At 42.2% G+C, this 27,266-nt stretch overlaps 1 protein-coding gene across 1 annotated transcript in view; it reads left to right on the plus strand.

Annotated features, from left to right (window-relative positions):
• The window catches only part of BMPR2 (bone morphogenetic protein receptor type 2), a 1,499,742-nt gene that overhangs the window by 1,032,179 nt on the left and 440,297 nt on the right, over window positions 1-27,266 (plus strand). The window contains exon 9 of the mRNA XM_044075094.1: window positions 19,077-19,224. Coding sequence (XP_043931029.1) covers window positions 19,077-19,224 — 148 coding nt within the window. The remainder of the gene's footprint in view (window positions 1-19,076; window positions 19,225-27,266) is intronic.

Here is a 27,266-nt window from a genome sequence, read left to right on the forward strand (position 1 = left end):
TATATATATGTGTGTGTGTGTGTATATATGTGTGTATATATGTGTATATATGTATGTGCATTTGTATATGTGTATATATGTATGTGTATATGTGTATATGTTTGTGTGCGCATATGTGTATGTATGCATGTATATATGTTTATGTTTCCCTATGTATATATGTATACGTACATAGATACATACAAACATTTCAAGCACTGGCATTAATGCTGTTCTAGCTTGCCAATACACCAAAACACTTGTTCCCATAATAAGTAACCAGGCTGTTTTTAAAATACATGTTTTTTAAAATACATTATTCTTTACAACCAAATCTCTCTAACTCACATTATTGTAACACAACCAACTAGAACACCTGCGCTACAACATCTCATCCTTCCTTACAGTTCCAGCAGACCACTTCGCTCTAACTGTAAGAACATACTGTCTCCAAGGCCAACAACACTGCAGGAGAATCTTTATTTTCCAACTATATATCACGCATATGGAGCTCCCTTCCTAAAGTCATTCTCTGACTCCTCCACTAACCACTGTATGCCCATCAGTTAAAGCTTATCTAAAAATAAGTTGCTATGTTCCTGTACTAACCCCTCATGAGTGCTCTGATGCATCACAGTATGCCCAAAACATATCTAACTTCTTCCCTGGTGTTTAATCCTTTGTTCTTAGTTACCCATCTTAACCTTACATCTTGACATAAGTCATACCTACAAATAGTACTAGCTATGTTCAAAGCCTAGGTTTTGTTAAGATGTGACAAATTTGTATGTTCTTATATATACTAATTTTTGTTTACTACTGACTATTGTAATGTGTGCATGAAAATGTACTGTTACTCATGGAGCTTTTCTCCCATGGCCTCCGCTGAAAAAGGACCTTTGTCCAGTCAGACTTTCCCGGTAAACAAAAGTTAAATAAATAAAAAATAAAATAAATAATTAACACCCATTTTGGATATATATTAGCATGAATTTTACTGTAGGTCATTCCTTGTCAGTTTAACTTTACTTAACTTTTACCAGCCTATCTGAGAAGCTGTGGACTTGGGACAGTCGGTAGATGTGATGTGTTTATATCTGGCAAAGGCATTTGACACAGTACCACATAAAAGGTATTGTGAGCACTTATCAGCATAGAGGTTAAAAAAGCTAAACTGGTGGTGCCTAATGGATTTGGTAATTGGTTAAGTGGAAGAAGGTGTCAGGTGAAATTTTGAAATTCCATTTAAGATACCAAATCTATAATGTCTTGAGTTCCCGAGCTGTCTGTGTTGGTTCCAACATGATTTATTATCTTTGTCAGGCTTCCCTTTGCCTAGTGAGTTGTGGTTTAGTAAGTTTGCAGAGGATTCAAAAATTGAGGCAGTGGATAACAATGTTGTTCAATGCAGAGTGCAACATTATTTAGACAGTTTAGAGGTCTGGTCAGCATTAACTAATGTGGACTTTATTGTAACTAAACAAAGGTTATACATTTTGGAAAATCAAATTACGGCTTTCCTTACTCTATGAAAAGCACACTTCTGGAGGAGTTTGATATTGTTAGACTTGGAATAAAGATTGATAACGACTTTTCCACTCATCCAAATATACTGGAAAGTTAAAAATGTTACATCGATCTTAAATGCTTTCTTCAAACTAAAACTAGCAGAGATGTTGGAATTCTGGTCTCAATTTATTTGTCAGTGATAGGATCAACAGTAGAACATGGAGCATGCATATGCTCTTACTGCTGTTCTCAAATTGCTAAGTTTGAGAAGAATACAAGGATGCTTCTCTAGACAAATCAAGAGTATTAAAAATATAGTTATGTCAAGAGATTGAAGGTATATTATCCTTGTATTCTGTTAAACTTCATTTGGTGCAGGGGTGCCTTATCGTTGTCTTTAAATGCTTTCTTAATACTGCCTTTGTGGCATCTACAGGAATCTACTGAAAGAATATGGCCTAGTTAATATAAGTAAGTCAATTTGTTGATGTAACTGCAACATCACTTTTTTTCTGTTATAGGGTAAGCATGTGGTGGAATGCATTACCTGTTTGTATATGCAAACTTGATTAAGAAAGACCTGGATGATCAGTTGGGTAATGTGGTCTATGGTCCTACCTTAACTGTAAACAAACTCTTTGATGGTCTTAAATGGGCATTCAGTTTGTATGTCAAGATGCATTGAACATTGATTAAGTAAATGTAAATTGGCAGTACATTAGAGTAGTGAAATGGTCATTAACTGAGAATGTAGAATAAGGAGTAAATTGCAAAATAAATAAACAAAAAGTAATTCTCAATTGAGTCACAAAACAGATGGCAGTACACATCACTTTTTCCTTTATTGTTATTAAGACGTCATCAGAAATTAAGTAAAATTTGCAACTTTTAGTTTAGAGGCTTCAGGTTTGATCCTTTAACAAAGTTAACCACAAGGAATACAAATAATTAAAGTAAAAACATATAATATTTATCATGCACTTCAAAACAACAGTTTCTTTCAGGGTAAGAAATTGTGTTTGAGGTTGACAAATCAGTAGATGCCCGTATTACTTTTGTAATATTCATAACATGTGATCTCCTGCCAAGGATAGCCCAACATCCGTCCAGTATACCAAAGCCTTTACATCCCCCTAGTGTCATACATTGGGCATATGCTGAGCATGCGTAGCGCATAAAGGTATGAATGCTCCATACTTTTGTACATCATTCCAAACACCACAGTTGAACTTCAATCTGAGTGCCATTCGCTGAGCTGGTTTCTACTGAGCCATTTACAGACAAGTGCCCTATTGGGGTTTCTTCTTTTTCTCCTTTTCTTTGTTTCATCCAGGAAGGGAAAATATCAGTGTGGGAGACAGATTCCCCATAAAGACAGTCGCAAGAAGTGTTTATTCTGCTTAAGTGCTTCATGTAATCATACCCTGTGCACCATTTGTCAGGTTTTTGTTCCCACAAAGGTTTGCAGCCATCTGCCCTCTTTATCCATTTATCTTGAGAACCAACATCTCACAGTTTTGACTCCAGGGTACCATGGCTTAATCCGCCCACCCTGAAGTAAAGCCAGTCTTAAAAAAGAAGACCACAAGGTCTGACTTTGCTGTTGTCCATCCTTCACCGGATACCTCTCTCATGGTGGATGAAAATCCTGAAGACGTCAGGTGCCAACACCAATTTCCTCTGCCACAATCCTGTCTGATGCTGGTATGGAACCATCTCTCAAGGTGGATGAAAATCCCGAAGACGTCAGGTGCCAACACCAGATGTTCTTCTTGTTTCACTGTTGCAGTCATCACACTTGGGTTACCTGCCTGTAGGTAGCCCTCAGTCGGCACGAGTACCAGAGTCTTGGGATTTCTGCATCGGATGCTGTCACCTCTTCCATGACGTCAGGTCGTCAGGGGGTATAAAACATGCAGCCGACGCCATTACATCAGCTTTTCTTGCCGCGCAGGAGCTCGAAGCAGAAGCAGTTCGCAAGTGCCGGTAGGTGGCTACCTTAAATGTTCATTTTTTTGAGTTTCAGACCTGAAGTCTTCTAAAGCCAAGTACCCCATTGGAAATTCTTTTTTCTTGCTCTAACCGATGTCAGAAAAAGTTAACAATTGTCTTGCCTATGGAAAGCAAATACTTCACAGAGATTTTCATTCTTACTGTGTCACCTGTTTAGGCCCAGACCACGACGTCCCTCACTGTCTGTTTTGTGCCTTGTTTAATACCGAACTATTCATCGTTGGGTTATCTTTGTTACTAAATTGTTTCGCTCTTGTTCTCCGTATTCTGAAATGGCTTCGGTAAGCCATCCGAGTAGCGATCTTCTGAAAAAACGTAAGGATAAAGACAGAGACAGACCGCATATGTCCAAAACTGCCAACGACACTTCCATTAAGCTAGTCGCCAGTCTTCTGGTGCTCAGTGAGGCACCTTCGCAACCCCTGATAACTGCTTCTACAGATTCGCAGGCCTCAGCTGAGACCCATTTGGAGTCTAGTATGCCACGAGATGCTTCTTCGATTATGGAACCTGCGGATGTCTCTACCTTGGATGGGTCCAGAGCCGCTGTGCAGGCACCGGCTTCTGAGGGTGTATTCTGACCTTCCGATGTTCGTATTAAACAGACTACTTCGTTTCAGACTAAAACGACCAAGTTTCTCAGGCCCAGAGTTCGCACTATGCCTAGAAAACCAACAACCAAAGTGCATGCTCAAGCCCCAATGCCACAGAAACAAATGCTTAGAATGGCTGAAGACCTTATAACTCTAATTAGGGGAAGCCAGTCTTCCCCTTTAAAAGACAAAGAATTGATTTCCCTTCTGATTCAACAGACCATGAGTCTGATGACTTCGATCCCTCTGATTACCAGGACATACCCTTATCTACCTATGAGGAACAGGTGCAGAGGATTCCATTCCCTCTGCCTCCCCTCCAGAGGACTTTTCTTTTGGTGAAACCTTGCATACCTTAAGAGAACATTTCCACTACCCACAGTCCAAAAAGAGACTCTGAGAATTTTTAAACTTGCTTCAGGACAGGCCTCTAGCTATACCCCCTGTCTTGGATATTGTAGATGATGTTTTCATGGAATCCAGTCTTATTTTATTTTTGTTTTATTTTATTTTACATGTGTTGACTGGGAATGTCCGACTGGATACATGTCCATTTTCAGCGGAGGCCCGGGGGAAAAAAGCTCCAAAGGAAGTTACACAAACATCTTTACAAAGTGCACATTAACTCAGTTTACAAAGTCTGTGGATAGGTACAAGTCATACATGAACCACTTATTAAAGAACAACAAAACAAAGGGGTACAAAAAATAGTATAAGTATACAAATGAAGCCTAACAATCAGTTAGGCTTGGAGCATGGACATAACCACTGAGATGTGAAATACTGCTTGAGACATTTCTTGAAGCGAGATAAGGATGTATCTAGGGTAATGTCAGCAGGTAAAGAGTTCCAAATTTTGCCAACATAGTTGGCAAACAGGGAGTCTCCAGCAGAGTAATTGGATTTGATAGTTTGAACTACTAGTCTATTAGAAGGGTGTAGTGTTCTAAGAATAAGGTTGGGATAGATAATATCTCTGAGTCTTTTCAGGTTGTTTGAGTACTTTATAAGCCAGTACAAGTTGGTTATACTGACACAGTCTGGGTAGCTCTAGCCATCCAAGATTACTTAGGTTAATGCAGTGGTGTGTTCTACAGGGCAAGCCAGTGGCAAATCTGGCTATGTGATTGTAGCAGCTAGAGAGCTTGTTAAATTCAGTGTTGTTTAAGTTGGTAAGTACAGGGGAGGCATAGAGTAGGGTAGAGAGTAGATTGGAGCGGGCAGTGGCAGTTCTGGTAGATGGGGTTAGGAAAGGCTTTATCCTATATAGGGATCCAAGTTTTTTGTTAATGGTTTTGACAGTTTTATTGATGTGCACATCAATTTTAAGATTGTCGATAATAACTCCTAGGAGTTTAGTATGAAGGTCTGGGGAGATTGTGGTTCCATTACTGGACATGATGCTACTTTACCACCAGCTCCTAGAAAGCCTGACAGGTACTACAGGGTACCTGACTCTCACAAATTTCTCTTTAAGAATCCCACTGCAGATCCAGAGACCATTTCCCAGGGACCTAAAGGTATTAAGGCTACTACAGCCAAAAATCCTACCCCTTCGGACAAGGATTCGAGGGCTTTGGACAGATGGGGCAAGAAGGTATATATCTCTGCAACTCTTGCCATCAGGGCTTTAAATTCCCAGTTTCACATGTTGAAGTACCAGCAGCGTATTATGAAACTAATTAAACAAAAAATGTTGTTGCTTACAGGTTTTGCAGAAAATAAAGATTTACAAGAGTTACTGCATTCTGCAAACCAAGTCAGTAAACATACTTTGCAGTGTTGTTTTGATGCCTTAGAAGCATCTTGCAGGGCTGCTGTCACTGGGATTGTACTGAGAAGGCATGCCTGGCTGAAGGAACACATCTTGACAGACCATGTCAAAGCAAAATTACTAGATGCTCCATTAAACCAGGAACGTTTGTTTGGCACAAAAACAGAAGAGGATGTTCTTCGTGTTTCACTGTTGCAGTCATTACATTTAGGTAATCTGCTGGCAGGTTGCCCTCGCTTGGCCTGAATTCCAAATTCTTGGGTCCTGCGTCGGTTGCTGTCTCCTCTTCCATGACGTCAGGTCGTCAGGGGTATAAAACAAGCAGCCTACGCCATTTTCTTTAGTCTTTCTTGCCGCACGGTGCCCGAAGCAGAAGCAGTTCGCAAGTGCCGGTCGGCCAACTCCTGAAATGTTCGAATTGGAGTTTCAGAACCGAAGTCTTCACTACAGCTAAGTATCACATTGGGAAAACTTTTTTCTTGCTCCATACCGATGTCAGAAAAAGTTAATAATTGCATTACTTGTGGGAAGAAAATACCTCATAAGGATTTGCATTTATATTGTATTCCTTGCCTAGGCCCTGATCATAACATGCCTAGCTGTCGGTTTTGTGCTAGATTTAACCAACGCACTATTAAGCGTCGGTATATCTTTGCCGCAAAATATTTTGGAATCAGATTTAACTATCCTGAAATGTCATCAGATAGCAATCAGACTACCGGAGTACACAAAAAATGCAAAGAAAAGGACAGAGACAGATCGTCGAGGTCCAAAACCGACGACGAAGCTTCTCCAGTCGCCAGTTCGCTGGTACTCAGTGAGGCACTTTCGCAGCCCCTGATATCCGCTACTTTCGAGTCACAGGCCCCTTCCGAGACCCATGTGGAGTCTGGCATGCCGCGAGATTCTCAAAGTATTGTACCTGCGAATGTCTCTCCCTCGGATGGGTCCGGAGCCACTGAGCAGGCACCGGCTTCTGTGGGTGTATTCAGGCCACAACATTTTTATATAAAACGGATGCCAGCTTCAAAAACAAAGACAAAAGCTACTTCTAAAGCTAAAAAACCGATGCATGAGCCACGTGCACCGGCCTCTATGCCCAAAAAGCAGATGATCAAAATGGCTGTAAGACCTAATTACCTTGATCAGGGGTTCCCAACTCCCTCCTGATAAGAGGCCTAGGCAAGACACTGATTATGAATCTTCAGATCAGGTTTCTATTTCTTCTGATTCCTCCTCTGATCAGGAATTATCTATACCACATTATGAAGATTCTGATGCAGAGGAATCTATCCCATCTGCATCTCCTCCTGAAGATTATTCCTTTGGAGAAACCTTGCATACTTTGAGGGAGCATTTTCACTGGGAGAGTCAAGATTTCTCAGAATCAAACAAGAGGCTTAGGGATTTCCTCCTTCTCCCTCAGCATAGGCCTTTAGCCATACCTCTTGTTTTAGACATTGTGGATGATGTGTTTTCGGAGTCGAGCTTGACTCCAGACTCCTTACCTCCGGCTCCTAGCAAGCCAGACAGATATTACAGGGTTCCTGACTCACACAAATTTTTATTTAGAAACCTTGCTGCTGACCCTGAAACTATGTCACAGGGTCCAAAAGGTGTTAAGGCCTCAACAGCAAAAAATCCTACCCCCTCTGACAGAGATTCCAAGGCACTGGATAGATGGGGAAAGGAGGTTTATATATCTGCAACCTTGACAATTGGGGCCTTAAACTGCCAGTTTCATATGCTCAAGTATCAACTTGTTATGGGATTACTGAAACAAAAATGATGTTGATTTCTGAATGTGCAGACAATAAAGAATTGCAGGAATTATTGCATGCAGCAGAACAGTTTGGAAAACATACTTTGCAATGTGGTTTTGATTCCTTAGAGGCCTCCTGCAGGTCCACAGTTACTGGATCTCTGATTAGGAGGCATGCCTGGCTAAAAGAGCAAAATTTGCCTGATCATGTTAAAGTTAAATTGCTGGATGCACCTTTACAGCATGATACTCTGTTTGGTATTAAGGCAGAAGAGGTTTTAAAGAAAATGGAAGACAAAGCTAAGTCTATGCAAACTGTAAAAGACTTCTTACAAGTGCAGCCACCAAGATTCAGTAGACACTGGCCTACAAAAAAATGGTCCTTTCCTGTGTCTGACAGAGCTCAACAGGGCAAATCCAGGCACCCTAAAGGTTCTAGATACCAGTCACAGGATTCTTACAGGTCAAAGCAATGGGGTGCTTCTACCAACAAATCTGGAGGAAGTAAAGCGCAACCCTACAGTAAACAGTCTCAATGACTTCCCTCTGCCATCACCAAGCACTTATCTTTTGGCAGCACCCTTAGGGGGAAAATTAGTACTTTATGCTCAAAATTGGCAGTTAATAAACCAGGACAAGTGGGTGTTAAATATAGTATCTCAGGGATGCAGATTCCACTTCCACACTCTGCCAATTGCAAACGGTTGGCCAGATCTGCCAAAAAATCAATGGGCAGAGGCACAGAAACAGGTTACGTCCCTCATGGATATGGGGGCTATTCAGCCAGTACCAGAACAGGAAAAAGGTCAAGGTATTTATTCAAGACTGTTCTTGGTACCCAGAAAAGACAAGGCCTGGCGACCAATACTGGATTTATCAATTTTGAACACATACCTGGACATTCCAAAATTCAAAATGCTAACTTCGCATCATTTTCTGCCCATGCTGGCCAAGAACGCTTGGCTGGTGACATTAGACCTAAAAGAGGCATACCTGCATATCCCAAAAAGGGAATCGAGCAGAAGATACCTCCATTTCAAGGCTGGCTTGATGCATTACCAATTCTCTGCACTGCCCTTTGGCTTATCTACTCGCACGCACTCATACCCCTTTTGCAGACTAGCCATGGCACTGTGGGACACAGCCTTGACTTACCAAGTACATCTTAAAGCTCAGTTCCTGCCAGGAAAGCAAAATACTCTGGCAGACGATTTAAGCAGAAACCTTATGGATCCTCACAAGTGGAAACTAGATCCACAAGTCTTCAACATGATAACAAGGAAATGGGGGAGCCCGGACATAGACCTATTTGCCTCTCCTCGGAATTGTCAACTGGAAAAATTCTGCACAAGGACTTATCACAGACAAGCATGGAAAGTGGATGCCCTGTCCTTCAGTTGGAAAAACCTATCAGTTTACGCCTTTCCTCCCCTGCCTCTTCTTCCCAAGGTCCTACTAAAAGTCAGATAAGAGAAACCAAAGATGATACTGATTGCCCCGGACTGGCCCCGCCAATACTGGTACCCAATCCTAAGGAACATGTTTCAATTCCCAGCTTGGTATTTGCCTCAAATACCTCACTTACTGTCCCAGCAAAACAGTCAGATCCTGCACAATCAGCTCCAAACACTGAACCTGGCAGCATGGCTGATCATGTAGTTATTCAAACTAACACCTCTCAGTAAAGCTGTGATGGATGTCATTTTGGAAGCCAGAAGGCCTAGTACTAGAACATCTTATGCTGATAAATGGAAGAGATTCTGTGCTTGGAAACAAGCAGAAGGAACTGACACAGCAGAGCCAAATATTCCTCAGATTTTACAATACTTGACTGAGATGCTTGAGAAAGGCCCATCTTTTTCAGCAATAAAAATCCATGCCTCTGCCATTTCGGCTCATTACAACACAGAGCCACCAGTCTTTTCTCATTCTTTACTAAAGCAGCATCTTAGAGGGGCCAAAAATGTAAGGCCTCCCAGAAGATCACCAATTTCTGCATGGGACCTCAATTACGTGTTGGAAAAGCTCACCCTGCCTCCATTTGAAGCAGCTGCTACCGCAGATCTAAAGTTCTCATCATGGAAAACATCTCTGCTCCTGGCAATTATTTCAGCAAGAAGGTTTTCAGTGCTACAGGCCCTCATGGCTGCAGAGCCTTTTATCATATTTTACTCAGACAGCGCGTCCCTCAGGACCAATCCTTCATTTATGCCTAAGGTGGTTTCCAGTGTGGCTCTTAACCAAACTATTCATCTGCCAACTTTTTATCCAAATCCACAGAACAAAGGGGAGCGGATTCTGCATTCCTTGGACGTACACAGACAACTAAGATTCTACTTGAGAAGGACTAAGGCTCTAAGAAAAACTGAGCAGTTACTAATGACATTTGCTGCAGGATCAGAGGGAAAGGCTATTTCAAAGCAGACTATTTCAAAGTGGATAAGCCACTGCATTCATTTCTGCTAACTTACACCATGGCAAACCGGTGCCCAAGGGCATTAGGTCTCATTCCACCAGGGCTGCAGCTACATCAGCAGGTTTTCTCAGAAGTGTACCAACCAAAGACATTCTAGAGGCTGCTACTTTGAGTTCTGTTCACACTTTTACAAAGCATTATCATTTGCCCCTCTACTCTAAGTCCATGGCAGGCTTTGCCACTGCAGTTCTGCAGGGCCTTATAGCCACCCCTAATGCAGTTTAGCTCCAGCCTCCCATCCATAGCTTTGGGATTCTACCCAAATGTAATGACTGCAACAGTGAAACACAAAGAACATAGTACAGTTGTGTACACTTACCATAAATGTAGATGTTCAAGTGTATTCACTGTTACAGTCCAGGTTACCCGCCCACCATCCCCTCTTTTATTCTGGAGTTTCTCTTTCCTTCATTATCTTCTACAACTTTTGTGGTATATTTGCTTGTAGATGAAGGTAAAGTTTGTATTGTTGCATGTATATGTAGCTTATATATATATTTTTGCTACCCATTTGGGGGGCACCTGACATCTGGGGCACGAAAAACTAAAGAAAATGGTGTCGGCTGCTTGTTTGATACCCCTGATGACCTGACGTCTTGGAAGAGGAAACAGCAACCGACGCAGGACCCAAGACTTTGGAATTCAGGCCGACTGAGGGCAACCTGCCAGCAGATTACCCAAATGTAATGACTGCAACAGTGAATACACTCGAACATCTACATTTATGGTAAGTGTACACAGCTGTACTTTCTTAAAAAGATGGAGGTAAAAAGCTAAATCTATGCAAACTGTTAAAGATTTCTTACAAGTACAGCCACCTAGATTCAGTAGGCATTGGCCTTCAAAAAACTGGTACTTTCCAGTCCCTACCAGGTCTTCTCAGCCCAAACCCAGGGGAAACAGACCACCAAGGCTACAGTCTCAGGGTACGCAGAGATCTAAACAGTGGAGTGCTCCTCCCTCAAAAACAGGGAGTGGTAAGCCACCCCCTTATGGAAAAACTTCACAATGACTTGTCTGTCATCCTTCCCAGTCATGCCCAAATACTTGCACACCTAGGAGGAAAACTCGCCCTGCTTGCAAAAAACTGGATGTCCATTACCCATGACCGATGGATCCTAAACATTGTATCCCAGGGATACAGATTCTACTTCCACTCACTGCCAACCCCAAGCGGGTTGCCAGACCTTCCTCTAAACCAGTGGGTAGAGGCTCAAAAGCAAGTACTTTCTCTTCTCAGTATAAGGGCTATTCAACCTGTTCCAGTAGAGCAAAGAGGACAGGGTTTTTACTCCAGACTGTTCCTGGTGCCCAGAAAAGAGGGCTCTTGGCATCCTATCCTGGACCTGTCCATTCTCAACACCTTCCTAGTGGTCCCAAAATTCAAAATTCTTACACTACAACACCTGCTTCCTATGCTAGCCAAGGACTCCTGGCTAGTCACCCTAGACCTAAAAGAAGCTTATCTGCACATCCCAATAAGGGGATCTTGCAGGAAATATCTACGTTTCAGGGCAGGCTCTCTGCACTTCCCTTTGGCTTATCTACTGCGCCCAGGGTATTCACAAAGTGCCTGGCTCCAGCCATCACATACTGCAGGCAGAGAAATATTCACATTTATCCATACTTATTCAGGCAGACAGTCAGGAATTGCTACTTCAGCACCTGGCATTTGTAAAGAGACTTCTAACTTCTCTGGGGTACACCAGCAACGAAAATAAGTCACATCTGGTACCCAGCCAAAAGATTGTATTCTTGGGAGCAAGCTTGAACACAACTTCCCAGATGGCATTCCTCACTCCAGAAAAGCAGGTTTATTTGACAAACTACTTCAAACTAATGGCCACCAGGACTCAGCTGTCTGCAAGAAAAATACTGCAAGCTCTAGGGTTCATAGCCTCATGCATTGTTCTAATTCCATATGCAAGACTGCATATGAGGAAACTTCAATGGTACTTAAAACATCTCTGGTGCCAACATTCCCAGGACCCGGGAACAGTTATTCCTATCATTCCTTGTCTAAGGGCAGAGTTCCTTTTGTGGGCAGAGGCTTGCAACCACAACAAGGGACTCTCTTTCACTCAACCCCTCGCCGCCCAAACCCTGATAACAGACTCATCATACTATGCATTGGAGCTCACATGGCTGGCAAATGCAGTCAAGGCAAATGGAGCCCAGGGCACATTCACCTGCATATCAATTAAAAAGAAATATTAGCTGTACAGAATGCTCTAACAGCCTTCAAAAATCTTATCCTTCCAGGACAACTCTTGATAAAGACAGACAACACCACAGTTATGTGGTACATAAACAAGCAGGGGGAAACTCATTCCTACCCACTCTGAAGGTTAACCATGGCCCTGTGGAACACAGCCTTGAGCAACCAAGTGCACCTGCAAGCTCAATTCCTCCCAGGCAAACAAAATTCACTGGCAGACATAAGCAGAAATGTACTGGACGGACATGAGTGGAAACTGAAACCCAACTCATTTAAACGTCTAACCCACTTCATCATGCTCCTTTTGACCAGTCTGGGATTCACCATCAGTCTCGAAGGCAGTTCTGACTTCTCCTCAAGGTGACATTTTTCTCAGTTGCAGAATCCAAACCTTTCCAAAGCTGGCTTCTCTTCCTTCTCCTAAGGTTCTGTCTCTGGCAGCCTACTTCCAGGCTCTACTTCTCCTTTCTGTCATTTCTGCAAGGGAATTTTTTAGAGCCCTGGGATTAATTGAACCTACCATTCCTGTGTTTCTCTTTGCCAAGTTTCGTATGAGGAACCTTCAGTGGTACCTAAAGACAGTTTGGCTCCAGCCTTGCTACCCTCTGGAATTTCCAGTTCCCTTACTCCCCCCTCTCAAACTTGAATTTCACTGGTGGATTCGGCAGATCTCCCACAGTTCAGGCCAGCCTTTTCAGACTCCTTCACCTACTCGAGAGCTGTTCACAGATCCTTCTGATCTGGGTTGCGGAGCCTTTTCCAACAGTCTGAGGGTTTAAGGTCTATGGTAACTTCATCAGAGGTCAGACCACATCAACATAAAAGAAATAGGGTGCTCATTCTTGTTTTTCAGGCCGTGCATTATCTTTGGTCCCCAGGCCCTTTAAAGATCTTCTCAGACAACACAACAGTCATGTGGTACATCAACAAACAAGGGGACACAAGGTCTTATATTCTTTGCAGACTAGCCCTTCAGGCCTTGGACTTGACTATGCTCTATCAGGTAACCCTTCATATAGTCTGCATTTCTTCAGAACACATCTTTGTGACAGACTCCCTGAGCAGGTCCAGGACACAAACTTACAAACAGATACTTCACAGAGCAGTGTTTCTGGGCATAAGTACATTGTTGGGGTATTCCTCAAGTGGATTTTTTTGCCTCCCCTCTGAACAAGCAACGTCCGAACTTCTGTTCCAGAGTCCTAAGTCCTGTGACTTGGATGATGGATGCCATGACCTTTTCATGGAAGGGAATGCTCCTGTATGCTTATCTACCTCTTCCTCTACTTTCTAGAGTCCTTTAAAATGTCAGAAAAGACTCCCCAAGAATCTTGCTGGTGACTCTTGTTTTGGTCCAGACAGCACTGGTCCCCCTTCTCTTTCACCTGACTAGGGGCAGTCATCACAAGTTACCGCACTGGATAGATCTTCTCACATAAGACAAGGAGTCTCTCATCCACCCTCTCTTGCCCACTCTTCAGTTTACACTTTCAGTGATAGGGGTTTTCATCCCTTTTAGACACCACTTTTCTGAGGATGTGCTTTGGGTTCGGCAGGAGGCAGAAAACCCACTACTAGAAAATCCTATATGGCTAAGTGGGTGTTTGTCCCCCCATTATTTTTGTCTGTGTCCACAATGCCTAAGCAGACAATTGAGTGGCATGCTAGTGTCTCCCAAACTGGTGAAAAGCATCTCTCTCAACTGTCCCTGATTTTGCCTCATATTTTTGTCCTGTCCTTCAGTTCTTCTTCTTCTTCTTTTGGCTGTTCCTATTCGGGGTCGCCACAGTTGATCATCTGTTTCCATTTCTTCCTATCCTCTGCATCATGCTGTGTCACAACAACCACCCACTAGTCCTCTCTATCGCATCCATAAACTTTATCTTAGGCCTTCCTGTTTTCCTCTTACCTGGCAGCTCCAGCCTTAGCAAACTTTTCCCCAGTGTACCCAGCATCCCTCCTCAGTACATATCCAAACCAACGCAATCTCGCCTCTCTGGCTTTGTCTCCAAACCGTCCAACGTGAGCTGACCCTCTAATATACTAATTCCTAATCCTGTCCATCGTCTTCACACCCAGTGCAAATCTTAACATCAGGTCTATATTAAATCAGCAAATGCTTAAAATAGCAAACGCTGATTTATCGACCCTTTAAAGCGAAAGCTTGAAATCCCAAAGACACAGAACAGAGATTTTTTTCTCAGGGAAAAAAAATCACTATTCCACAAAAGAAAAATAAAAAAAACTACAAAACACTAAATAAAGTGGGATGCTTCTCCCCCCACACACCCCTACTTAAATATACCAACTCCAAGATCGCACCCCAGTGGACGAAATGGCAAAGTCCCAAAATGGTCCAGCAATTTTTTCCCCTGGGAAAAAATCTCTGTTCGTGTCTTCGGGATTTCAAGCTTTCACTTTTAAAGGGTTGATAAATCTGCGTTCGCTGATTTAATATAGATCCTTAACATCTTTAACTCTGCCACCTCCAGCTCTGACTCCTTCCTTTTTGTCAGTGCCACCGTCTCCAGCCCATATAACATAGCTGGTCTCACTACCCTCTTGTAGTCCTCTTTTTTCACTCTTACTGGTACTAGTCTGTCACAAATCACTCCTTAGACTCTTCTCCACCCACTCCACCCTGCCTGTACTCTCTTCTTCACCTCTCTTCCAAACTCAACATTACTCTGAACTGTTGATCCCAAGTGTTTAAACTCATCCACCTTCGCCAGATCTGCTCCCAGCATCCTCACCATTCCTCTAGCCTCCCTCTCATTCACACAGATATATTCTGTCAGAGTCCTGCTGACCTTCATTCCTCTCCTCTCTAGAGCATATCTCCACCTCTCCAGGGTCTCCTCAACCTGTTTCCTACTCTCTCTACAGATCACAATGTCATCCGCAAACATCATAGTCCATGGAGACTCCTGTCTGATCTCGTTTGTCAACCTGTACATCACCATTGCAAATAAGAAAAGGCTCAGAGCTGATCCGTGATGTAATGCCACCTCCAACTTAAACGCATCCGTCACTCCTACTGCAGACCTCACCTCACCACTGTCACACTACCCTCGTACGTATCCTGTACCACTCTAACATACTTCTCTGCCACTCCCGACTTCGTCATACAGTACCACAGCTCCTCTCTAGGCACCCTGCCATATGTTTTCTCCAAGTCTACAAAGACACAGTGCAACTCCTTCTGAGCTTCTCTATTACTTATCCATCAACAGTGTCAGAGCAAATATCTGTAGTGCTTTTTCTCAGCATGAAACCATACTGCTGCTCACTAATCATCACCTCCCTTCTTAACCTAGCTTCCACTACTCTTTCCCATAACTTCATACTGTGACTGATCAGTTTTATCCCTTTGTAGTTTTTGCAGCTCTGCAAATCAGGTCTATATTATTTGAATGAAGTTTTATAACTTCAAACACCATATGGGCGACACCATATGGTCGAAGTTATAAAACTTCGAATTGTGAAAAAAAAGAAAAGACTAAACCCTAAACTAAGGGTTTTAGGCAGGGGGGCAATTCCCCCTGCACCCCCACACCCCCGCTCTTTAAATATACCAACTCCGAGATCGCACTACAGTGCAGTAAAAGGGGAAAGCCCCCCCTGCACTCCTCACACCCCCCGCTCTTTAAATATAACAACTCCGAGGCCAAGATTAAATAATGAACGTACTGAGCACTTTAAATATGGAATTGATTCATGTGATAGTTAAGGAAAGATGTATGGGATTGGTCAGTAACCTCTGTAAAATCCTGCATTAGTAATGTGAAAGTGTTCTGATGAAGTCTAGTTACAGATAGATGAAAGCGCTTAACCTTATTTTTTGTATGTAATAGACCGGTACATTGTTTTGGAAAAATACAGACTCAGATTTGTGAATACTTTCCGCTTTGAGCAGTAAACGGAGCTTTGGACATTTTATATTGGTTTTGGTTGACTTTTGCTGTGAGTAGTGAGCATTTAATAATACGGTAAAGGGGAGACTTCCCTTTACTGCACTGTAGTGCAATCTTGGAGTTGGTATATTTAAAGAGCACGGTGTATGGGGTGCAGGGGGGCTTGCCCCCTCCCTACAACCCTTAGTTTAGGGTTTAGTCTTTTATTTTTTTTTCTCCATGATTCGAAGTCCCATATGGTGTTTGAAGTTATAAAACTTCATTCAAGTAGCATAGGCCCCTGCACATCACCCTTATTCTTAAAAAATCGGTACCAAAACACTTCACTCCTCAGGCATCCTCCTACTTTCCAAGATTTCATTAAACAATCTGGTTAAAAACTTCGCTACCATCTCTCCTAAACTCCTCCATGCTTCCACAGGTATATAATCTGGACCAAAAGCCTTTCCGTTTTTCATCTTCTTCATAGCTGTCCTTACTTCCTACTTGCTAATCCATTGCACTTCTTGAGTCACTATCTCCACATCATCCAACCTTTTATCTCTTTCATTCCCTTCATTCATCAGCCCCTCAAAGTACTCTTTCCATCTGCTCAACACACTCTCTTCACTTGTATTTTTTTTTATTTTATTTTTTATTTATTTTATATATTTATTTATATATTTATATATTTTATTTATTTACTTTCTTCTTCTCTCTAACAATCCCACTTTTTTGACAACCTCTTTTTTTATATACTCTTCTGTACTTCCTGTTTCTAACACCAGGTCTCCTTGTCCTCCTTCCTCTGTCCAAATGTCACATTAAGCAGCTTTCTAGCTGTCTCCCTTACCAGCTCTGCTGTAGTTACCCAGCTGTTTGGCAACTCTTCACTGCCACCCAGTACCTGTCTCAACTCTTCCCTGAACTCCTACCTCACAAGCACCCTTTTTCAACTTCCATTATTTGACCCTTGGCACTGCCCTCACACTCATCCTCCTCTTCTTGATCACCAGCGTCATCCTACAGTCCGCTTTCCTATGCTGTCTAACTATACTTTCCCCTGCCGCTACTTCACAGTCTCCAGTCTCTTTCAGACTGGCCCTCCTGCATAGAATATAATCCACCTGTGTGTATTTTCATCCACTCTTGTACGTCACCATATGCTCCGCCTTCTTAAAATACATATTCACCACAACCATGTCCATCCTTTCTGCAAAATCCACTACCATCTGGCCTTCTGTATTCCTCTCCTTAACACCATACCTACCTATCACTTCCTCATCTCCTCTGTTCCCTTCACCAACATGCCCATTGAAATATGCTCCAATCACTACTCTCTCACCCTTGGGTACATTCACCACCTTCATCCAACTCACTCCCAAATTTTTCTTTCTCATCCATCGCACACCCACCTTGCGGAGCATATGCTCTAACAACATTCATCATCACACCATCAATTTTCAACTACATAAACCTCACTCTTGACATTCTTTTCACCTCCAGACCACTCTTGGCATGCTGTTTCTTCTGGATAACCCCTACCCCATTTCTCCTCCCATCCACACCATGATAGAACAATTTGAACCCACCTCCAATACATCTGGCCTTACTCCCCTTTCATCTGGTCTTTTCCATGCACACTACATCAACCTTCCTTCTCTCCATCATAGCAGCTAACTCTCTCCCTATACCAGTCATACCGCCAAGATTCAAAGTTCCTACCCTTATTACCGAACTCCTCCTCTCTTCTGCCTTCGGGCATGCCTCCCCCTTCTTCTCCTCCTCTTCCTTTAGCCAGCAGTAGCCCAATTTCCACCAACACCCTGTTGGCTAACAGTACTGGTGGCAGTCATTGTTAACCCGAGCCTCGACCGATCCAAATGGAAATCTGTTGTTGTTGTCCGCATATGTCATTTGGCAATAGTTTTACACTGGATGCCCTTCCTGACATAACCCTCCCCATTTATCCGGGCTTGGGACCGGCACGAAGAAATGCCAAACATTTTAGTTGCATGCTACTTACGCAAAGCATGCTGTTCTGTTAACTTTCAAAATGATATAGAGTAATTATTAAAAAAAAATATATACATATATATATATATATATATATATATATATATATATATGCTGATTTTAGGGCTTTGTTGCTGATACTTGGGCAAAGAAGTTTTTTTACTAAAATAAGTAAGCAAAAGATGGAAACCAAGAGGCTGACCCTCTGTTTCTTCTTTGTACTCCATAGGCATCTTGGTATAGCGTGTTTGCCATTGGTTTGCTTTACTTAAAAAGGCTAGCCTCTCAGCCAGTCAGCAACAAGGAGAGGCAGGTTTAAGCTGGTCAGCAGTGTTCATTAATTTTCATAGCTGCTCTTCAATGTAGTAAATTATCTGATATAACAAACTAGTATTGTTGACCCTAGGGAAACATAAAAGCATCTAAACGGTGCTTTGGACACCTCGAAAAATGGATCATGTACCTGCATTACCAAAGAACTAGACAAGGGTAGGTTTCTAGATAACTTTAGAAAAAATGGAGAGATGACAACCCTATTTGCATAGATATTTGTAAGAATGGAGTCATGTTAGGGGAAAGGAGTTAAAAAAAGGAGACTGTAGGCATAAATCAGTAAGTCAGGAAGCATTATGTTTAAGGCATATGTGGCAAAAATATGGAGTAGCTTCATCCTGCAGACTATAGAATAAGATGTAATATGCTGACAGAATGCTTTTTAAGTATTTTACCCTAGAGCAGTACATAGAGAGAGCTGTATTTCAGTACAGAAAATGCCTTGTATAATTCATATGTCATTTGGTATACTTTTTGTCAGATAGTCATGATGTTTCTGTACATTGATAGGTTGGTACAGTCCGCTATATGGCACCTGAGGTACTTGAGGGAGCTGTGAATCTGCGAGACTGTGAGTCAGCCCTGAAACAGGTGGATATGTATGCTTTGGGCCTCATCTACTGGGAGGTATTTATGAGATGTACAGACCTATTCCCAGGTAGGTAGCCGCTGACTTTTTCTATAATGTGATTGCAGGTTGAAGTCATTAATCTTTACTAAAAATTACTGATAACAGGAGTAGCCTTTTTTCCCCATGTTTGTGTTGTACTGTAAAGTATGCATAATATGACAATGACATTCTCCATGGACGTTTTAAAATTTAGGAACATTGGTTTCACAAATTTGTATTTGTTATATTGCCTTGTCTTCATGGAAATGATATCCAGTGGCAGACCGCAGCTTTCGGACTTTCTTACTCTTTGCATGATTGGGCAGATTGCCACACTCCAGAGCAGACCTTTACTTCCACAGCATTGCTATGAAAAGATTCAGCAGAGTGATTGATACAGTGGGGGCTAAACCCTACAAGTAAATCACTTTAAGAGCTCGAGTTGCAATTTCTAGAGTATAAGAGGGGTGAGGAAGATAAAACTAAATCAGATCCAACAGTGAGCTGACCCTCCTCAATGAGTCCTTTCTTGAGTATATTTCACTACCAGTCACAATTCGGTGCTTTTTTGTAAGCTCCTACATTCTTGGGCATCCATTCATCTATATTGATACTTGCTGTTATGAAATGCACTACCTACATAAGTGAAAGTCTCCCTTGAGCTTCCTAATTCTTTTTTTTTTTATTTTTTGCCACTTGTTGAGTTTAATAAAGTCCTGTATTTGTATGCTTGACTAACTGCATATGAAGTAGCCATGTGGCCTTCAAATTACGGGTCAAAGCCTAGTCCCACATTGCCTTTATTTTCTTGGGTAGAAGCACAATTTTGACAACTGTTGCAAGTGCTATATTTTATCCTGCTACCAGAAGGTGAAAGAGGGAAGACGCTTTGGTCTACTCTGCATCCAGAAATATGGTGACTTTTGAGAGCTATTCATCCAGGAGCGGGTGGGAGTCTTCTCCATGTAGCCCAAAGCTATATTTGGAACATCACTTCAAGGCCAAGCTGTCAGAGAGCAGATTGAAGCCTGTCTGTCTCAGGGGTAATGTGATGCTCAGCTGGTCCTTGCAGGTGGTGAACTCAGCGAAGGTGAACCTACATCTCTCCATGCCCTTAACCAAAAATGAGAGTAAGGGAGGAGTCATTCACCTAACTGTCACCCAGGCAGTACATCCTTTGGGTTCATGTACTAGCCAGCTCCTCAGCTGATTAACAGTTAGTGGACGATCAAGGGTAGCCAGCCATATCACAGGGAACAGTTCCATGAGTCATCCGGTCACTGGTTGTACCTGGGTCTGCCTGCCAGGTCAGTTGGACCAGCAAGTCCTGCCTGAGAAGGTTTGGGCAGGTTATCTCACTCCAGGGATCACCTATTAAAGGCTGGATATTAGGCAGAGTTTTAATTTTTTGCATGTGCCGAAGTCTTGGGTGAGGGTCACATTCCTAGTGAGATTAATCTGAAGCTTGCACTGGACTCTTTATGGGCTTTAAACTGGAGCATGCCATGATGCCCATCAATCACATGCTTGCCTTTTCCTGTTGTGGGTAGCTGGGTTTGCAGCACTCCCTTGCAGTCCAGCTCCTACTATATGCTTAAGGATCCCAAAGCATTTGTGCCTGAAATGGACAGTAAGGCCACCTACTATGTCTGACGACCCATTTTTAGAGATGTGCTGAGGCTTATGGTAAACAACTTGAACTGGCCTTAAGTCCCTTTTCATTCCCTACAAAGATGTCTGCTGGAGTTTCATGACTAGAAGCTTGAGTCCATTGGCTTTCCCTACCCAGCTTGAACCTGGATTATTTTAGAAAAGGTTGGGACACTCTGATTCTCTCCCTTCAGTCCCCAAGAAGGCAAATACCTTTTACCATCTGATTGCTGAGAGAGTGTAGTACCTAACCAAGTGTCCTAGAAAATCTCTTCAGTCTAGTGTAGGTCCAAGAGACCATAACATATTGTCACCTTGCCACCCGACAAGGATTATAAGGCTTTGAGAAGTGTGGCAAGTGAGTTAGAGTGCTCGTCTGCCACACTAGGGCCTAGGGCCCTCAGGTATTTATCTTGTGTCTCACAGTTTTAGTACTGTCTTAAGAGGGCTCATCCAGCTGAAGGACTTCCCTTAGTGTGGGTTCAAGAATGACCTTTTTGAGGCTTTGGATTCTGCAGTGGGCTGCCATGTTTTGATTGCACTGATGTTTTGGCATGGGCTGCAGCCTTACATGCATACCACCACATGATGGCATGGCTGAAGTTGTTTTTCTTGGAGGAGCTTGGAACTGTTTTGGATGCACATTTTTTGGGTGAAGTGCTGTTTAGCCAGCCAAAGCAGATTATCACTTTTTTTGAAGGGCCTTTATGATCCCCTTCCCCTTTGCTTCTACTTGTACTTCTTTTGGGGTTGTTTAGGCCTAGAAAGATAGTAAGAAACCTCCTTACGATCTCTGGTTGGCTCCTAATCACACAGTTTTGTCCCTTCCAGTGCTGGTTAATATGGCGAAAAAGGTGACCACACTATCATTTGTTCTGCTAGCAATCCTTACGCCGGTCTAGGACTTCCTGTTGTGGAGTGGGCCTCCAGGCTTACTTCAGCTTGGAGAACCATCTCTGAGGACTAGTAAGTACTAGGCCTAGTCTTTTAGCCATGTTCTGCACCCCACCAGTTCTTCCCTAGAGGGAGAGTTTTGTTGGCTGATTAATCTGTCTTAGTGGAATTCTTCAAACAGTCCCAGACTCTCTGTTGATCAGAGGAGCTATAGAAGGTTTGACATTTTTGGAGATTTTTTTTTTCTTCTCTTGTCTCTTCCTGGTCTTATAGGGGAAAGATGGTTTCTGTCAGTTTATGGGTGTTGTTAACTTCACCAGTTACGTCTGTTTCATCTTGTTTCCAGTGTTCACCTTGCAGAGGTTCGTGCTTTTGCTCTCATTTGGTACCTGAGTGGCATTGCTAGATCTGTTGTTTGCCTTGTTGTACATCAATAGCAGTTTGCTTAGGGGAGTCCTCTGATTCATTCTGAGTAAACATCACTTCCAGAAGAAAGTGTTTCTATTTTAGTTTTCACCAGCACTCTGAATTTTCAACATTGTTGGCTAATGTAGCCAAATTCTCGCAGAAGAAGAATCAACCTGTGGTCCTTTACTTTAGTCACTAGCTGCTGGTAGCCCCATCTTGGTTCTTTCCAAATGTGTTCTGGCTATAGGCATTCATGGTTACATCAGTATAACAGGCCAAACATTGGACAAAGTCCTGTCTGACTCCATCTCAGAGAGTAGCTTTTATTTGTATGGAACTGAATGCCCTTTATTTTTAATCGTGCCTGGCGATGGAGTGGGCGTGGGGTGTTAGTGACCTGGCTGATAGGATCCCGCTTCATGTCCTTAACCAGACATGGACACCATGCACCTTTTTGTCCTGATGGCTACCATGATCTTTCCTGGTACTGGTTGCATCCCTGAGGATGTGTTGGTTGCAGTGGGCTGTGAGTTGTCTGTGTTTCGCAGTCTGTCTGTATTCTAAGGCTTTGGGAATGGGAATTTTGTGTTCCTTTGCAATTCATCCATCCATAACACCCTTTTTCCCATTTTTGTACAAGGGTTCAGGGTGTCGCATTAACAGTGACTGTGGTAGGGCTAGATCATGGGCAGTGTGAATAGGTGGTGGTCACTGTTTCCTTGATAATCTTGCTTGTATAGCTGTACTTTCATTTTGTAGATTTGTGGAGACTGATGGCATCCTCGGAAAAAGTCAACAAGTTTGCCATCAGAAGACATATTCCACCAAAGAATTGCCTTCATTGTCTTTCCTGCTTAAGCAAGCACTATCGTTGTGCTCTCTTTAGTATGACATTTTTGTTTCACAAGGCCATACTTCATGTGTATTTTCCTTGAACTGTAAAAAAAAAGTTTTGCTTTAGGCTAAGAAACAATCTGCCCATTACCTCACAGGTAAGCCTTCCTCCACTTTTTCAGGTAATCGTAAATGAAGGTGCCACAGAAAGACAGATAAGCCTAAGAAGTTAGTACTGTTAGATTTTGCAAGTAGACAGTGAGAGCCTTTATTGAATCTATTGTTCAAGTTGTTGAGGGCACTAGTGTCCGACAGGAACATCTTTGTGTACCTTATGCTCCAACATCTTTGTCCTCCACTTTTCTAATTGTTGCTCCCCCTCAGAGGTCATGGCCTCTAAGCAAGCCAGGCCTCAGCAGCAACTAACAGCTGAATGCAGATTCTCAGAATTTATAGAAAGTCAGCTGAATGCTTTCACTGCTGAGAAAAATGCTTCTTTCCTTGATAGTACAGCTGATAACCCAGGAACCCAGTACTGTGATTAAGGAGAGGTGAATGAAACAGTTTTTCCATTTCTTGATTACTAAGTAACAGCTGGAATTTTCCAGTCAGTGAGTCTTAGGAGGAGCAATATGAACTGAAGTCAGCCATTGAAAAACAGTTTTGGAAAGGAAGCAGTGTCTGGAGCAAGTACACGGCAGGGGCAGGAGGAGGAGTACTTCCTGTCCAAATCAAGAAGGTTCCTGATAGTTTTGATTATATCATCCAGTTCCCACTCCTCCCTGATCCCCCCACATCTTATGAGGGAGAGTGGCTGCTTTCAAAAAAAAAATTTTTCAATGTGATCACCAGATCTATTGGTTAAAAATGTAATTGCATCAGGATATAAAACTGAGTTTAAAGAGGTACCACACACACCCCCTTTTGATAATACCTTTTCTGTCCCCAGACCAGATTATCTTGGGCCCTTTCTGCACCCCCTTTTACTAACAGCAATAGAAAGTGTCCCCTCTATCAAAGCAGGGTATGGGTTCTGTTTGAGTCTGTTCCTGATACCAATAAAACATGGGCGTTGGAGGTCAGTAATAGATCTGTACAAATTAAATGCATTCCTTAATGTCTGAAGTTCAAGATGTTAACTCACAACAATCACTTCTTGTTTCGTATAATACACCTTAGTTACTTTAAATATGAAAGATGCGTACCTACATAACTATATTAATGGGACAGATGCCTACCTACCTACATAATATATTAATGGGACAGATGCCTACGTAACTATATTAATGGGACAGAGCAAGTTCCTTAGTTTTACTGCTGGGACAGAGTATTTTTACTTCATCTTTTTGCCTGTTGGTCTTCTCCCTGCTGCCATAGGATTCACCAGGTACATAGCTTCAGTCTTCATAAACTTCAAATTGAAGAGATTTATATATACCCATAATTGGCTTGACTACCTTATGTAGGCCAAATCCTGTGAAGGCTTGGTAAGAGTAGTTGACTGTGTATTACTACATCTGGCCATTTCTCTCAGTTACTTAAAGTCCAGTTTTGTCTACTGTCACAAGAAAACATTTTTGGGGACTTTACAGGACACCAAATTAAGCAGACTGCCCATCTACTAGAAAAGATTGCCCTGATGCTCTTATTCTACATTTAGACAGTTGAGAAGGTCTACTATGCAGCAACATCACTTCTCAGATTACTAGGATGTATGTCAGCCTCTGTCTCCATAGTGCCCTTAATCAAGCTGCATATTAGCAAGTTCCAGTGGTACCTAAGGAACTTAGCAGGTGCGTTAGTTTTTTCAGCTGGAGAAGGGCTTGTTAATGATACTTTTAGTTCAGAGGAAGTTAGGATAATGTTTGAATCTGATTCAGGCCAATCCAGGATTGTTACGTCTAGTTTCCTTGGGTTCCCAAACCATTGTTAAGAATGTCTCTTGCTTACAGAGATCATGTGGGCATCCTGAAGGCATAGGGAAGGTGGAGCAACCAGGATTGAATCAAGAACATCAGTATGGAAGGCCTGATCTCTGCCATACCTCAGTTTAATTTCTGCAAGTCTTTTGGGTTTCTAATACCATGGCAGAAATAGACCCCATTCTTAAGTTAAAGTATGATTTGAAGTTCATGAAATTAGTACTGTTTCAGTCTTTGATTTTAGTCAGAAGTACTCATAGCTGTACCCGTAATGTGCCCAGAATTGACTCCTCCTGCAATTCATATGGAGTTACATGTAGGAGTAACATATCTAACTACAATTTTAAATTCTTTTTTATAAGACTCATTGCTCGATACTACTAATGGAACTGTCTGGGTATCCTCCTTCCACATTGCCCTCGTTTCTGCCTGTCAATCCTGATATTTTATGACTTTGTGTCTCTCTCTACGTAAGCCACTGTAGTCACTGGGTGTAGAAATTTCAGTGATCAGTGCTACTTTTGTCTTCTTTTCATGGACTAGTATGTCTGGTTTTCTTGCATCTGTTTTTTAAACTGTTGGTAATGGGTGATCCCATGCGTTATAAACTTCATCATTTTTTATAATGCTTTGTGGCTCATGTTTCTAGTGCTTCTCAGCTACTTCAGTATTGTAATGTTTGCACAATCCCCACTGCATCAGTCTTACCACATTATTATGCCTTTCAGTATACAGTTCTTCTGCCCTTAGTATATCACACCCAGCAACAAAATGTGCGGCTTTTTCCAAATTCTGTTTTACAAAACCTGCATATTTCTGTTTCGCCCACATGTTCAGTGGACTTTGTAAACCAATGTGTACGTAGTCCTGGGCCACCAGTATTAACCATTCATCTTTTGGTTTAAATTCACCTCACCTTAACCATTCCTGCATTCAGTCCTGATCAACATGAGCTTGTTCCAAGAGTTTTCTGTACTTGCAACTGTATTTATGCCTTTTCCACATTTCTTGACTTATCATCTGCTCCTTTGCCTTATATTCTTTCTTCTGTTTTTTAGAACATTCAATTGCTGGCTTATTTTATCTTCTTCTTGTTTGATTTCCATTCCCACGTGACACTAATATGCTTCTGCTAAACTAAACAATGAAGTAATCTTAGACTTAATCTCCTCATATTTTAAAACTTTCACTGGGTTTGGATCTTTTGATGTCAGCAGATTTGTATGCAGTCCTGTGATTGCACATCTATACATGTAATCAGTTTTGAGGAGGCCTATACCTCCTTCAGAACAGGGAATATGTAATCATGGTATTCCTTGATTTTTATAAATCATTTGAAAAGCATGAAGTATTTTCCTTGTTTTCATGTCCAGCTGTACACAGACAGGGACTAAAGGTGGCTGTGTCTCGATTTACGTTAAAAATAAGTATACCTCAAGGCTGATTAAACAGGACAATGCACTTGAGCTTCACCATGGTCAGAGCACCATAGGAAAAATCCAGTACCGCTTCCTTGCAAGCTATAGGTCTCCCTCTATGACCCAGGAAACCCATACCATGTATTTAACCTTATTGGAAACACAATCCATCCTGCTGTGTTTCCTGTGACTTCTTTTTTGTCATTATGTCAAAGAAACCCACAGGGTTTAAAAAGTGCACTTGTTGTGGGCATAAAATCCCAAATTTGGATGCTCACAAGGAGTGTGTGTATATTGCTTAGGGGTTGATCATCTGAATACTAGTTGAAAGATTTGTGTGATCTTCAATCCCACGGCCTTAGTGGATCGTTGCAACAAACCTATGTTAAGAGGATTTTTACCAGCTACTACTACTTCAGGAGCTCAAGCCCCCTCCAGACACAGTAAGTCAGCTGCTCAGGAGCATAGGAAGTACTCCCCTGTGAAGTCCCTCAGGTCTTCTTCGGAGCCGCCTGTGAAGTCTAGAAAGACTTCATATCCTACACCTCTGGATCCTAAATCCGGACTATCAGATCCAAACCTTCAGATCCTAGACCTTCTGCTTCAGTTATTTCAATAAGTCATACCTCTGTACCTTTGGATCCTAGAGCCTTGGATCCAGTACATGGTACTAGCTACAGTAGGCACTACACCAGTGTATACCATTAAAATCATTTCTTGTATCCCGCATTTGAGGTTGCTTCAGACGCCCAAAAAGCCTCTAGGCCTCCATTCACTTTCTCCTCTAGGTCATCCAGCAGCTTGTCAGAAGTGGACGTGGATAAGATGATGCAAATGTTTCTCAGAGTGCAGATTAGGATGGGGTCTTACTAACTCTGTCAACTACTGGATTTGTGAGTATGTTTACAATTTCTGCATTCATATTTTCTCCTTCTCCGATCTGCCCTATTGTTTCAGAGTCCCA

The sequence above is a fragment of the Protopterus annectens genome, chromosome 6.part0, assembly GCF_019279795.1.
Source record: "Protopterus annectens isolate FY-2018-M chromosome 6.part0, PAN1.0, whole genome shotgun sequence".
In the NCBI taxonomy this organism is placed as follows: domain Eukaryota; kingdom Metazoa; phylum Chordata; order Ceratodontiformes; family Protopteridae; genus Protopterus; species Protopterus annectens.